At 46.0% G+C, this 15,437-nt stretch overlaps 1 protein-coding gene across 2 annotated transcripts; it reads right to left on the reverse strand.

The window, feature by feature from the left end:
* Positions 1-316: 316 nt before the first annotated feature.
* On the reverse strand, positions 317-13,683 carry PARP12 (poly(ADP-ribose) polymerase family member 12). 2 transcript variants are annotated; one of them, XM_065681012.1, is made up of 8 exons: positions 13,139-13,683; positions 10,683-10,818; positions 10,094-10,214; positions 8,963-9,053; positions 7,673-7,748; positions 6,811-6,941; positions 4,858-5,009; positions 317-4,426 (listed from the first exon to the last, which is right to left on the reverse strand). In XM_065681012.1, exons 2-8 carry the CDS (start codon positions 10,740-10,742, stop codon positions 4,146-4,148), a joined length of 912 nt encoding a protein of 303 aa, XP_065537084.1. In that variant the 5' UTR covers positions 10,743-10,818; positions 13,139-13,683; the 3' UTR covers positions 317-4,145. The 2 variants fall into 2 exon arrangements, with proteins under 2 accessions (XP_065537084.1, XP_065537076.1); XM_065681004.1 differs by having other exon boundaries at positions 13,075-13,683.
* Between the last annotated feature and the right edge of the window lie 1,754 nt (positions 13,684-15,437).

A 15,437-nucleotide genomic window follows, 5' to 3' on the forward strand; every position in this document is an offset into this window, starting at 1 on the left:
AACAGAAATTTTTTTCCCTGAATCATAGAAGTCTGATTCTTAAAAAATCTGTCTCCTGCAGCCACGAACTGAGGACTACTGCCCTCCCGCAAACCCTCAGTCCCCCATCATTACCAGAGCTACAGAGTGAACCAGGATCATCTCAATCCAGAAACAGCCTTGTTAAATAATGCAATCATTGCGCATGTCATGCCAAAACCAGTATCTGCGTTTTCTTCACCTGTTACCTGTACAGTGGTCATGCCAGGTTATGGGCTCAGGTTGATTTTTAGGAGTTTAAATGCTTTGGAAAATAACAAGCACATTCAGTCAAGCATTAGGTTTCTGAAGTTTAATCACTCTGTCATAAATTCTGTCAAAACTGTTTAAAAGGATTCTTAAAAATGCTGAAAAGTCAAGTTTTGCACCAGTAAATTAAATGAAGGCCTGAAAATTTCCTGAGATATTATTTAATAGAAAGCCTAGAACAAGTGCTTGAGTATGTAACCCAACAGTGTAAAAGCTAGAGACACTGTGAAGCCCTGACAGCACCACAGAAAAATCAATTAGAAATACACTATGATGAAAAGATCACTCAAGCTCACATCTTGGCAGGCAGAGACAAATACAGTACATCTAAGTATGTAGAAGAAATACATTATTTATATGGGTACAAAATGCAATTGATCCTTCTGAATTGTTGCCGTTTCCTGCGAAGCGACTGGTAAAGAAGTCACTGGAGAAACTGCTGATGCCTGCAGCAGCCTCTCCAGGAGATCATGAGGAGAGGCTGCTGCTCCAGGATAAGCCTATCCCAACACCTGCCCATTCAGCACTAGGCTGGCAGGGAAAGCAGCAAACTCCACAGGAATCTGCTTGGCTACTCCCAGTGTTCCTCAAGTCAGACTTTTTCCACCACCATCTCCGTGACTCTGAAACTGCCAGTCCCATGCATTTGAGTCAGAAGACGTTCAGCCTTTTCTCAACAGGGCAGGGAGATCTTAAAACACTTTTCCTTTTTTAAGGGAAAAAAATGAATGAGAAGACCACAGACCACATCCACACTTAGTGCCCACCAACAACTGCACATGTAGCTGATGGCTTGCAAGCATTTTTCCTCTAAAAGGGTGCTGAGGAATGTTTTCTGCTCAGTACTTCAGAGGCACCCAGGTACTCCACAGGTAGCACAAGGTTCAGGTCAGGAAGAAATTTTAGCGAGTTCATAGCACTGAACAAAACTACCATGAAGAAGTATTTGCAGATTAAGTTGCTTTTCATTCTTACTAGTGGTTTCTGATCTTGGTGCCTCACTGACCAATATAATCCTAAATCTTTTACCATTCAAAGTTCTTCTGGAGATGGGAGTGCTGTTTTCGGGAATGACTGGAAAATTGGGAGCCTGAGACAGTGTGGGCTCCTCAAGGAGCCCTTCCACTTCAGATCTGGTACTCCAACACCTACAAAGCCCATGGTAGCTACACCTCAGCAATCCCACACCACAGTGCACTGTTACAGCTGCTCATCCCCCAGAGCGCACCTTGCTGGAAACAGCTCTCTCCCACACAATGGATGGTTTCTCCTATCATGGCAGAGAAGAATGAGGGAAGATGGTTTGTACAAGGTCATAATTCCACAGAACGTTTTCTCTAACACCAGAACCATTCCCAAACATCTCCCAGCCCTTGTCCTGCCCAATGGCTGGGCACGCAACCTACCCAACAAGCTGATGGAGCAAATCCATGCAACACTGCAAGAACCAAGGCAGGGTGACAGCTGAAAATTATCATTATTCAGTCCTTCCCCATCCTCATGAGCCTGCAGGCTGGGAGGCAGCAAGGGGAAGGTGATTGCGAGTTGTCCTGGGTTCAGCAGTAGCAGTCATTTTTCTCCTTCTTCAGCTGGTGCAGGGCTGTTTTCAACTTTAGTTTGGGAACAGCGCTGATAACACCAATATTTTTAGTTGTTGCTCAGTAATGCTTACGCCGATCAAGGACTTTGTGAGTCTCATGCTCTTCCAGGGAGGAGGAGAAGCCGGGAGGAAGCAGAAACAGGACACCTGACCCAAACTGACCAAAGAGGTATTCCATACCACAGCACATCATGCCCACTATATAAACTGGGGGCAGTTACCCAGAAGGGTGAGATCACTGCTTGGTCAGGCTGGGTATCGGTTGGCAGCTGGTGAGCGGTTGTATTCTCTTCCCTTGTTATTTCCCTTATCATTATTATTACTGGTGGTAGCAGTAGTGATTTGTGTTATACCTCAGTTACTGGACTGCTCTTAACCTGCGGGGGTTGCATTCTTTTGATTCTCCTCCCCATCACTCCAGGAGCAAGGGGAGCGAAAAGCGGGGAGTGAGTGAGCAGCTGCATGGTTCTGAGTTACCAGCTGGGCTTAAACCACGACATGGGTGAAGGCGATTTTGGGTGAAGGCTCGCCTGTGGTTGACAAAATTAGATCACTAACTTGCAAAAGAACAACCTTTAGGTTTCTGCGAAAGAGGTAGGACACGGAAGTGCATTAACTATAGGAGCTCAAGGACTCATTGCTGCCTTTCTGACATCTTCTAAGGGCACTGGTTGTGCCTGAAGACAGCAGGCTTTACGAAAGCTGATGAGATCCTACACACATCCCTAATCTTGGTTCTTCCCACTCATGGCATGAACCATTTCTGACTCCTTTGCTGAATTACAACAGCTTGTACAGCAAGACTGTTTCAAAATACAGCATTAATTTTTGTGTCCATGCTACCGGTTATCCCGAATGTTATCCCACCACCCACCAAGTTTCAAGTGCTATGTCCATCAACCGAGCTGTTCCTTGTCCCTCAAAATGGGAGCACATACAGCTGGGGCACTTCTCAAATACCCAGAGAAGTGCTAGGCAGCAGCAGGGCAATTCAAAATAGCCACAAACAACTTCAGTCTGCAGAGTGGGAAAGGGGGTGGTTGCATTAATGGCCACCCCACACAAACCCTCTTTGCCCCACTGGTCACTGCTGCAAGCACTGGCTCCACAGCCCGTGTGGGACACTGCCACATGCAGTTATTCAGCAGCTTCCTCATTGTTAGTATGATGGTGTAGTGGGGATCTAACTTCATCACCTGCAATGTCCCTGCTTCTCTCAACATAAACACAGTGCGGACAGAGCAAGGACAGGGTACCATGGAGATGGGAAAACTTGACACAGAACAACATGAGAAGAGCTGTTGGCAATGTGTTCAGGAAACACTGTTCCTTGCCAGTATTCATTAAAAATCCTCCAGGGTGCAGGAGCTTTCTGCCATTTACTGGAAAAACAGGCCATGTTTCCTCTCTTGTGCACCATGATGCAGTTACTTTCACCTTTCCTCCTTCCACATTCCCCACCCAGTCTCCCTTTGCACGTCAGCACCGTCACAGGTAGGATTAATGCCCAAGTGACTGTATCAGTGGGTCAAGTTAATCATACATTCAGCAGTGATGCTTTCAACAGTGGTAGGTTTCACTGCATCAGGGTAGGCAGGGCAGGTACATTCCCATCTCAGGCTAAAAATAAGGTGGCGATTAGAATCATAGAATAGTTAGGGTTGGAAAGGACCTCAAGATCATGCAGTTCCAACCCCCCTGCCATGGGCAGGGACACCTCACACTAGACCATGCCACCCAAGGCTTCATCCAGCCTGGCCTTGAACACCGCCAGGGATGGAGCATTCACAACTTCCTTGGGCAACCCATTCCAGTGCCTCACCACCCTTGCAGTAAAGAATTTCCTCCTTATATCCAATCTAAACTTCCCCTGTTTAAGTTTTAACCCATTACCCCTTGTCCTATCACTACAGTCCCTAATGAAGTGTCCCTCCCCAGCATCACTATAGCCCCCCTTCAGATACTGGAAGGCTGCTATGAGGTCTCCATGAAGCCTTCTCTTCTCCAAGCTGAACAGCCCCAACTTTCTCAGCCTGTCTTCATACGGGAGGGTGCTCCAGTCCCCTGGAAAGTTCAGCACTTTCTGCTTCTAAAAACCTATACGTCCCAAAATCCTTCAAGGGGACTGATATTGGTTTGCTGCATTACAAAATGTTCTAAAGCTACTACTAAAATTGAATAGCATTAAAAAAAGGAAAAAAAAATGTATTAAAGTGTAATTTCTTCGGTGTAAATTAAAAGGAGAATCCAGCATTCATTACAGGATCCTACAGGGGGTATTGTTGTTGTACTCCAAGATATAGGCAGGGTAAATCTGGTGCTTCTCAAAGATGACAAAGATAGAAGGGTCTGTTGGGTCATCCACACAGCTGTCATAAAGTCTGTTTGAATTGCTGTCTCTGAGTGGAGGGCGAAGGTGTTTGGGGTTTCCCTGAACAAAGTCTCCCACAAGAACGTTAGCTACAAACATGCTGTAGCTACCACTTTGAGAGGAACAGAACTTGTGGGAATAGCTGGCATCTCTGGCAAAGTAGCTTCCTAAGAACCAGAAAAAGACACAGGAAAGACAGTATGTGAACAGAGGAACAAACATCTGCTATCGGCACTTTGGCAGCAGCAATTCAACCCCAGGTAGCTCTATACACATCTTTGCCAGGTGTTCCCACATCAGCTTATTTCAAAACATTGACAGTCTCCAGCCACATTTTGCTACCAACATCCCAGTTCCACCTGTCCAAGAGCTTTGCTGAAGAGCAGGTACCTGAGGCAAAGACGGCTGGTTTTAGCACCTCCCGAACTGGGATTGATGTGGATGCTGCCTGCAGCAATGCAGATGCATGCAGGTGAGACTGCCCTAATAGCAGAAGAGCAGGAGTCAGGGACACTCAGTCACCTCACACCCACTAACCTGGCTGAGGTCTGCAGCTTGTGCTGCTACAGCCCCTGAACCTACACTTCCACACTCGTACCTTTCCCATACATTGTCCCGTGAGTCCCACACATCCTCCAGTCGAAGTTCTGCTCACAGATGGCAGGCATGTGGGATGGATTCGTCCCATGGAACAGGAGCCGCTCATCCACGAGCTCTGATTTACTGAGCTTCTTCATCTGCTCCTTTTGCCTAGGGACAAAAAAAGAATGATGTGTTACCCTGGTTCAAATGAGGACAATTTCCCAAAAAAAACTCCTCCCACTTTTGGGTCATGGAGGAACAGTGACACAAAGCACTCTCAGTAGGGTTACTGCCTGCTTTGCACTCTGTTTGTATCCTGCTGCATAGCTGGCTCCCTTCAAGCAAAACAAAATGTTCTCAGCATCGTTATGGACTGTGTCGCCCAGAGCTTCATACCACATGAGAGCGTAAAGAGACAGACATCTCCTGACTGGTCAGTTCCTGAGTTATATAAATCCTGAATGCACAAATATGATTATAAAACTACTGTATGACACCACAGTGAGGATTGTATAATACCTACCCTTATCTTTATCACATAAAAAGTCCTTCAAAAAAAAAAAAAACCAAAATCCAATCAAACTCCTATGTGAAAGAGGCTAAAAGTAAAAGATTAAATCTGAGATTTCACAGCTCAGGCATGGTGAAGGAAAGTAACTTTGTTTTTTAATAACACTAATAAGGAAACACCCCTCCACATCCTCCCCCAACATGCTAGGTTACATGTTAAGAGGCTCGTTTCTACACACATGAAAGAACAGAAACAACCCCCAAAAACCTGATCAATAAAAAGAGGAGCACCAGCAACTCCCAGGGCTGCCCCAGGGACCACGGAGACACTCAGCACTGTGAGCGGTGGAAAGGGTGCAAAGCAGCTCACAGACATGAGGACAGTACTGCCCACGAGAGTGTGGGACTTGTTATGGGACAGAGGGAAAGAGTATTTGAGGACTGCACCAGACTTAGAATGGCACGTTTAACAGAGGAACTGTGAGAAGGGAGGGACCAAGATGGTCTGAGGAGGGACAAACATGGGAAAATAGGTGGATAAGGGGGTACAAAGAGCTGGCTGTGTAAAAACAGGCAACTGTCTAGTCAGTAGGCTTGTCTGGCCATGTCCTGTGCCTGATCAATGCAGTCTGCCCTATCTTCTCATTAAACTCCATTTCTAACTCTTACCTGGGTGATGGACTCTCCAGTCTGTGTGCATGTGCATGTATGGGGGTCTGGGTGCAGCAACTGGAGTAAGACCTTGGGTCACAAGACCGTATGCCTACAGTGCCAGCACCTGCAGCAAGCGAGGGTGAGTGTCAGTGTGTGAACACTAGCCAACATAAGGCTGGACAGCCAGGGAGGAGGGTCACTGGCCTGGAAGCTAGCTTTTAGAGCAGTCATAAGTCTGGGCCAGATGCTGGAGAGACCAGAATGTCTGAGAGCTTGCTTACCAAAGGGACCAGGGGGTCCAGACCAGCCACTGTAGACACCTTAAGTCCACAGAGATCCATTTGCATATGCGTGTGTGTCTATGCAGAACATAACTGAAGAGGACCCAGGGGCCAGCACATGAGTAGGGTGAGTGCCTAAGACCAGCTCATAGGGAGCATGGATGTCAGGGACACATGCATGTACGTATGTTCCAGTAACAGGCTTTCATCCCAATTGGCCAGAGGAAGGGGACAGGACGAGACCATTGGTGCTGTTTATGATTGAATAAGTGCCATGTTGTCTGTGTTAGGCTTTGTGACCAGCTGTGTGCATGTTCATGTTTTGTGTGTATGTGGGTGTGCGCCTACTGGGAACATATGCTAAGCCTCACTTCCAGCTGGACCTGGCAGACAGATACGTGGCAGTCTCATCTCTGCTGGGCTGCTGGATTTGGCAACACCTAATGCAGATTATGGAGGACAATAGATCAGGAAACACCAGTCTTCTGCTACCATAAGGATAATGAAATAGAATAGATACAAACCATTGAAAAACTTGCCAAAGTGTTGGGTTCTGGATCCTCTGCAGTCGGTGGATGCAGTAATCCTTCATCGTCTTCTCAAACAGGTTCTTAATTTTACTGTATTCGAGGGAATTGTAGCTGACCTCTACCAACTAAAAATTTTAAAAACACCAAAAATAAGGAATTATTGACAGTAACAACTCCTAGTCCTTCCAAAGGACTCACAAACCTCCTCAAGTGAGATGAAAAGCCCTACCATTAAAATCCCAAGCTGCTTCTGTCTTTCCAGTTAACCTTCCTCTCCCCACCTTCACACTCACTCCCCATGTGGAAGCACAGGCACTGAGGGAAATGAATGTAATCCCACATGAGCTTCCTGTGGTGGACACACCTCCACGTCTACATTATTTTTACTTCAGAGTAACCTAAAGGTGAAATGCACAGCAGTGTTCAGGCTGGAAAAGAGTATCAGTTTCACCTTAATCTGACACCCTAGCTCCTTCCCTACAGGGCTAAGCCATAGTTTTTACTACATCAAATAACATTTTGCTTCAAATCAATGGAGGAAATACTACAATACCCCCTTAAGATGCGGTTTATCAGAGGATCAGGTGCCTCCAGAGAGTGCAAAGGACAAGACCAGTAATGGGCAAAAGGGCCTTTCTTATCCTGTGTGGTATGTATTGGGGGTCTCAGAGAGCCTCCCAGGAAACACAGCTCTATTCTGAATGTGAAACTGTCAGCCTTGTTTCACCTCATAGTTACTTGTTTCATAAGATCTGTTTAATAGCTGGGAACATCTCAATCGCCTTGGGTCATGTTCTCAGAAAAGTAAGTACAGGATCCAGTTTGCCCTTCAAATTGAGGAGCTGGAAAGACCTACCTTGAACCCAATATCGGGCAGTGCAGATTGGTCCCATTCTGGAGGATAAACAAAATGGGATAGAGTCGTGTTTGAGCTGCAGAAGAGAAAAAGGAGAAAGTCAGTCCACTATACTCCTAACCAAATCCCCTTCCAAAGGATGCAGCTGCTGGCTGTATGTCAGCCTTAGCGTATCCCCAGACTTTCATTTTTGTTTTACTTTGCATATAGCCATTATGCCTTTCTCAAATCCAGATTTCCACACACATCCTACTGGCACTAATGCATCTCTTGTCAGGTAGGAGAGCTTCAAATGAGAAGTAACATGCCCCTGGCCAGGTGGTTTATACAACTGCTCCAGCTAGACCTCCACATGTGCTGCTTGAACCTCTGCTGGGAAACAGAAGCATAAGTCCTCTCCCTCCATGTGGCCACTCAGCTCTCAGTCACTGGCCAGACCTGCCCCTAGGACCAAGCATGTCAGGAGGCTGTGGTGGATAGTTGTGCCCTGCAGGCACTACTGCACCAGTCATTGCTTAACAACTTCCAGCACTAACGCCTTCCTGCGCACATGCAATGTTTTAACCCCGGGCGATAGGAGCATTAGTATCCATTCAGGAGCTGCAGTTTGTTTTCTTTTTGAACCAAACACCCTTGGTTGAAGTAACCTTTAAATTGAACCCCTGGCTTCATATTCACTGCCTGCTGGTGAGTTTCTAAAGCGAAGATGGCTCTTTTTAAAATAAAGCAGTAGCACAATTAAGTTCTACACCAGACACTCTCAAATCCTGTCAACTTCCTTTAGAAACAGCCATAAGACAAGGTATCCCAAATAAGTGCGTCCAGTTCAATTCATTAGAAGGATTTACTTCCACACTTCTATTTTATCCTCAGCTTTCCAGGGCATAGCATCTGTCTGCTCCACAGTTCTCAGGACTGGCAGTCCCTTGTTCCTACACTGTGCACAGTTTATTCAGTATTGTCGGAGCATAAATCAAGGAATAAAAATTCCTGGCACAGTTGTGTCAGCCCTATGTGGCCTGGCCTTGCACTCACAGAGAGAATAAACCTACTCAAGGGGTCTCTTACAGCTGCCAGAGACTGCCATCAAACATCCCTCCAGCACACTTCACAGAAGGGTTTCATAATTTACAAGTACTGTTACTGCAGAATTTGCCATTAAAACGGTCAGCAAAAGGTATCTACAAATCAAGAAGTCTAAAACTGAATTCTACACAGGTAGGAGGAACTTCTCAACAGGAAGGTGCTGTCACCTAGAAGCATAATTAAATAATAATGAATGTATATTACCTTCTGTCTTGTTCATCTTGAGAGGGCAGCAATTTTGGTCGTCGGGCAACTTTCCTTTTAGTTTTATAGAGCAAGTTTGTTTGGACCATGCCTTGAAAAAAACCATGATGACTCAATAATTAGATATCTTTGTCCAGGGACACACACTCTTAAGTGTTTAGAGAAAAGGAGGTAGCCCTGAATATCATCACATCACAATGCTCTCTGTACCACAGACACCCCACTCCATACTTTGAAACCATTCCCACTTGTCCTGCATCTGCTTGGAGCCCAGCAAGGTCAGCACCTGCTAACACAGGCCATGAAGCTCAAAAGCACCCAACCGCCAGCTGCGCCTGCGCACCCATTCCCATCCAGGTTGTTGGACAGAGAAAACTACACCTGATGCCAGGCCTACAGCAACAAAGAGCTTTCAGTAGGATGGAAGCCATAAATCTAGCTTTCCTGGCAGTGCGGGATTGTTACTGGTGCTAAGAGCAAAGTCTGTCCTCTCTTCTTGGTCATGTAACAATATCACAGAGTGCATGCTGTGCGACATGGCTGATTATCCATTGTTTCCTCCTTTAAACACCACTCCACTCATGCCAGGAAACAGATTTAAAGTTTGGAAAGCTAACAGGAATTTTAAGATGGGTGAATAAATGAGAAACAGAAAAGCATTACTTATTTCCCTTTTTCACTCTCTGTGCAACCAGCCCTAAATTTTCCTCTGCTGCACTGCATGCTCTCTCTCTCTAACTAGCTTGCAAGACATCTACCATAGGCTGACTTCTTTACCATTTGGCTTTTCAGTGCATTATTTTTTTTTGCTTTTTCTCATTTCTCCTCTTTAGCTGTATAAACCCAGATGCGAAAGTCAGATGTCACGAAGTGTTTACTCTCAGCTCTTCTTCTGAATACATGACATTGTCGGAGATGCTTTTTTGACTACAGATGCACAAGCTTAGAAGCTTGAGTGTCTCACAACTTCAGAGATGTACATACTGCTCAAGTTCTGCTTGGAGAAATCTTACTGGAGGAAAAAGACGTGTTCAAAGAAACCCAAGACATAGGGTGAATCCTCTGCATGAAGAAGGCTACCTTAGAGCCAGCTACACTGTGTAATGAACTTAAAACAAGGAGATACTTTACCTTCAAAGTGTAGTATATACACTTGAGAACCAGCCTTGAATAACACAAAGCCTTCTTGGTCATCTTGGAATTCCTTCTCTAGAACTTCAGATGTTACTGTGGCACAGCAGTGATCTGGATGCTATAGAAAAAACAAGGAAATTATACCTGTTAGAACCCAGCCTTTCATTTAGGTGATGCAAGTAACAGTGTTTCCCCAGCCTTTGTCACAGAATGCCATTTTGAACTAAGCCTCTAAGGCTTCAAACATCTTGTTCTTCAGTGACAGATGGGTACCCCACAGAGAACTGCTGCTTGTAACACCACCAACAAAGCAGCCTTCAGCCTGTGTGGTCAGCTTCAGCTAAAAGATGTCTGTCATCTCTCAAAACACACCCACTTTCAAAGCCAATACTTTGACACCTTTCACAGAGTAGCAGTACTGCTTTGTGGGACAATTAATAAGGCAAATCCACCAGTGCACAGAGCAGCAATGCAAGGACACCCAGTGGCATGTGTGGAACACCAGCTGCAGAGCAACGTGCCCCAAATAACTCCCCAAGGATAGTTTAACAAGAGATTTTTGTCGTCAACAGGAGATGGATCTCACCTTTTTCCCATATTCAATCCACTTCCCAGAATCATCGAGCCAGTACCAGGCATACTCCATTTTGGGAGCAGATGGATGAGTCAGAAGTCACCACAGGCTCAGAACAGCTGATCAATGCCTGGCTGCTTGCTTGGCCCTAGCATCAGAAGAGAAACCCAGATTAAAATACAGGTCTTTTCCAAAGCCGTCAAACTAGTTGATATCCCTGATTTGGTCGAAGTCTAGTCACTTCCAGGTGGGAAGAGCAGATTTGGCCCAGAACCAAGGAAGTGAAGTTTGTACATTTATGGGGCATGGTAAGCGGCACAGAAATGACCCTGACTTCCGTGACTTGGACCTGAATCACTGTTTTTCTCTAAAATATATCTTTCTAAAATACACGTTGGAAGAAAATACAACTTGACATAATAAACTCAGCTCGTTACATGAAGGCCAGTGGTGCCACCTGGCTAACAGGAGTAAGATTAAGCTTCTAGGCAGTGTGTGATCAGCTGCAGAAGTCAGAGTGCCTTCAGAAGGCACTGATAACATCCTTTAATGTTCAGGGAAGCAAAGCAGCCATTTGTAGGTACAGTACTGAGCACAGGTGCCCAGGCGCTGGCAGCGTGGGCTGCAGGAGTGGTCTCAGCAAGAAGAGACCAGGAGGTGCTGGACAGCCAGCTAAATGGACCCACTGCAGGACACAGCTGAGCCCATTAGCAAAGGAGCATTCTCAAAGGCACCAGCAGTTGTCTTCTACCCTGGAGACACAGCACCTACAAAGAAAAGAAGCTGAAACAGGTAGCCACCAATAATTCAAATTCAGAGGGTTTTACTTTGCTTGCTGCTGGGCTCCAGTCTCCTTTGAATGCCCAAGTCCTGGACCCAGACAACATTTTTCTCAGCATCTCATCATTTCTCTGCTCCTACAACATTCCTCTATTGAAGAGCATATACACACAAATGAGAGCTCCCACCTGCATGCCATGGAGTTTGCAAACGTCTGTGGCTGAGCCACTTAGAGCTGCCTGAAGAATCTGGGCACAGTATTCAAACTGAAACTAAATGATCATTTATCCTGCTCTGGTACACCCTTCATTCTTTGGCAGGGATCACAGGTATTCAGTGTAAGCCAGTCAGATGAATCGTTACAGGAGGAGCTTTACAGAGCTGGTTGCAGCACTAAGGTCCACAAACAAAGGCTTGGCAGCCCTGGACTGCCAGAACAAATTACAAGGAAAGATCCAAATCTGCTTCACAGCCTTTGAGGGCTCCAGCACTGTCTTCAGACCATGGCTGCTGTTTGTACACAGCAACACCAGCCAGGCCTGTTCCTAAAAAAATGCTCCCAATGCATTTTCTCTCAAATCCCATTGCAGGAGACTCATGAGACCCAACACTCCTCAGAGACTTTTTGGATGTGGCTGTGCTTTTACTCCCTTCTGCACAGCAGTGCGCTGCTGCTGCCACGGCACAAGAATTTGAAGTCTGTGGATTTGAACGGTGAGATTTGACAGGGGTGGAGGGGAAATGGAAAAGAAAGCACAGGAGTGGGGTGGGATAATGTTTCCAGGCAGCTTTTTCTGCATTGCTCCCCCCACCCCTGTTCCCTCTCTCCCTATTCCGCAGACTCCTGCCAGTTCCCCTGCCAAGACGCAGGGCTCCCAGTTTGCTCTGACATCAGCTTTCAAAAATGTCTTTCTCTGCCCTACTTTCACTTTCACTTGCTTGGTTTCTGCTCCTTGCAGGGATTTTCCACTCCCCAACTAACCCCAACTAGAAAGAAACAGAATTGAAACACTTCATAAAGCAGATAGATAGAAATATTTCTCTATCAAGAGAGGAAGTGTCCTTCACCTTCTGCAGAATCACAGAATCACAGAATCAACCAGGTTGGAAAAGACCTTTAAGATCGTCAAGTCCAACCATTACCCCAGGACTGCTAGGTCCACCACTAAACCATGTCACTGAGGGCCTCATCTACACAGATTTTGAACACTTCCAGGGCCAGTGATACCACCAGTTCCCTGGGCAGCCTGTGCCAATGCCTGACCACCCTCTCTGTGAACTAGTTTTTCCTAATATCCCATCTAAACTCCCCTGGTGCAGCTTGAGGCTGTTGCCTCTTGTCCTATCACTTGTTACTTGGGAGAAGGGACCAATATATAAAAAGCAACTTCATGCCACATTTTCTCATGCATGTTTCTCCCTTATGTAGAAGAAAGGACGAATTAATTAAGATACAAACACAGCTTACGGTACGACTAACTGCAAGCAGATATTCTTCCAGCAGACATTAAAGCCAAGCCCACAAATAATGAAGTCCACAACTTTTTCTTTCCCCTTCCCTCCCAGTTCAGCGGCACCCCAGGAAAGCCCAACACACACTGCCCCCCCCGGCTCCCTTACTCACAGTCCCACTTGCCGAGTTGCCCAGTCACCACCTTGGGAGCAGGAGGCATCAGCCGTGAGCTCACCAGTCAGACGAGCCTCTGAACCTTTGCACCACACGTGAAAAGTCCAGCTGGTGGAATCTGACCTTCAGAAATAAAATACACCTGGTCTGCAAGAGCTTCCCGTGAACTCTCGACTGCTCATGTCTGTACCTCGCTGTCTCTCGGAGTCTCTCTCTGTAGGACGTTACGGATGCCTCTCTACTAGCCACTGACTTTTAGGAAAGGGAGCTGAGTAATGCTTCCGGTTAATCTTCCTGTTATTGCGACACACGCATGAACGTCTGCCAGGCACGAGCAGACTGGCCAGGCACAGCTGATGGTTTTGACAGATGCATTAGTAAAATCAACATCCCTATGAACCAGCGTAGTTTATCCCTGTGAAATGGCATAGTTTATCCCTAACTGTCTGGTTCCTGACATCACACACTAGGACCTACCTTGAGCCAATTCCTTCCAGTGGCTGGGGATATTCAGGACCATCTCCTTTCAAGATTCCTGCTGGGAGCAGCTTCTGCTGAAGATCATTCTTTGACAGCCAAAAGCTGGCGTTCCCTTGCAAAGCGAACCCCAAATTTCAATGCAGAAAGTGGATGCACCTCTTAACACACTCTCCCTGTTGGTTATCTCACTGTTTGGAGGTGCTGAAATATGCAGCACTGCATGGAGCAACCCAAACCAGTGCAGAGCAAGCAGAGAGCCCAGCGGGGCAGGCCATCAGCCCACACAGAGCTCTGTACCATCCCTAGTATTTGTATTTCTTTACCTTGAAGGCTGAGCCTCTGCCCTGCTCTTCCTGCATGGAAATCAAAGAAATGTTAGGAGCTTATCAGTTTGACTTCCAACCTTTCCGTCTAAAAAGTTGACTGTTTCCCAGGAAAGCTGTGAAGCATAAAGCTTAGCAACAGGTCAAGGAGTACTAACTACATAAACTTGTTCAGATGCAACCTTTATTTATTCTCCCTTGGTTACACAAACTATATTCAGCTGAATTGCCCAGAACATTTTCATTTCCTGATGATCTATTCAGACCAGATCAGTGGTGGCTGAAACACATATATCTCTATTTTAGTTTCTGGAAAGGCTGCACTCCGAGGGCATTTTATAGACACAATATTAAAACCCACCCCCCACCCCCCAAAAAGAAACCCAAAAGAACAAAAAAAGCCACATATGTGATTAAGAAGTTGAACTTTGTTTCTTCTCCATCTGGCCTTTCTTGACTGGCTTTTGACCTCCCATATAGTATCTGGCAATCAGCTCCAAAATTGCACAAGTTTTTATGCTTCCCTTTGACTGATGAGATTTATAGGATCAGGCCCCACAGGTTCACTTTCGCATATGTGAATTCTGTAGTAAAATACTCTCCTGAACTGAAGCCAAGAGCTTCAGCAGGCATGAGATATCAGCTTTAGGAAAAACATTCTGGCTTGGTAGAAAATGTTTACATGGCTTTTCTGGAAGCAGCACACCATCCTCTCTAAATACACAAGTCACCACAAACCAGAAACGAGCTCACTGTGAACTGATACTTCCTGAACACCATGGGTTTTAGTTTTGTCACTTTCAACTGCAATGTCACCTGCAGAGCTGCTGAACCTCTGATTTCTACCTGTGGTATTATATCTGTCTGCATTTCCAGTACCTGACAGGTCTTAGAGCAGGCATCCTACATATAGCCCTGCAAGATTATATTCCTGCATAGTCAGCAGAGGCACCCTAGTGTTGCTTCTGTGCATACATCAGATGATTTATCATGTATAAAATAACCATTGTCCAACGGGCAGGATTACTTATTTCTCCTCTCAGGAATTTCAATTCTTATTTCCTTTTCCTCTTTGGAACAAATGGACAAGAGAAGGGATGCTTCCCTGCTTCACCCTTTCAACGTGCTTATCTGCAGACACACAGAAGCTCTGTTGCAATTTCGGACTGCTCCAAGGTTTGATGCATATGAGTACTGATGCTACAGTGTGGGCACATTGTGCTGACAGGGGTCCTACAGCACAGGACCAGGCTGGTAGCACGTCATACTTCTATCTCAAGATGTGGAAAATCCCCCCAACCAGTACCTAAGGGGGTGGACTCAGTCTGTGTTTGGGTGATGGGGCTTACCTGGTCTTTGCAGGTTGGTTCCTCAGCCACCCACACCAGAGCCTGGTCATGGGGATGCTGAGGGCAGGTGTACCAGGGGGTTCAACTTCAGCAAAGTCCAATGCAAGGGGGGAGCAACCCATGTCTGGGAGCCTGAAAGCATTTCCAGCTCTCGTTTGAAACCACATTACCATTTAAAGCTGGTACCTTTGAGTAGGTTGTGATGGTT

The sequence above is a fragment of the Lathamus discolor genome, chromosome 1, assembly GCF_037157495.1.
Source record: "Lathamus discolor isolate bLatDis1 chromosome 1, bLatDis1.hap1, whole genome shotgun sequence".
Lineage (NCBI taxonomy): Eukaryota > Metazoa > Chordata > Aves > Psittaciformes > Psittacidae > Lathamus > Lathamus discolor.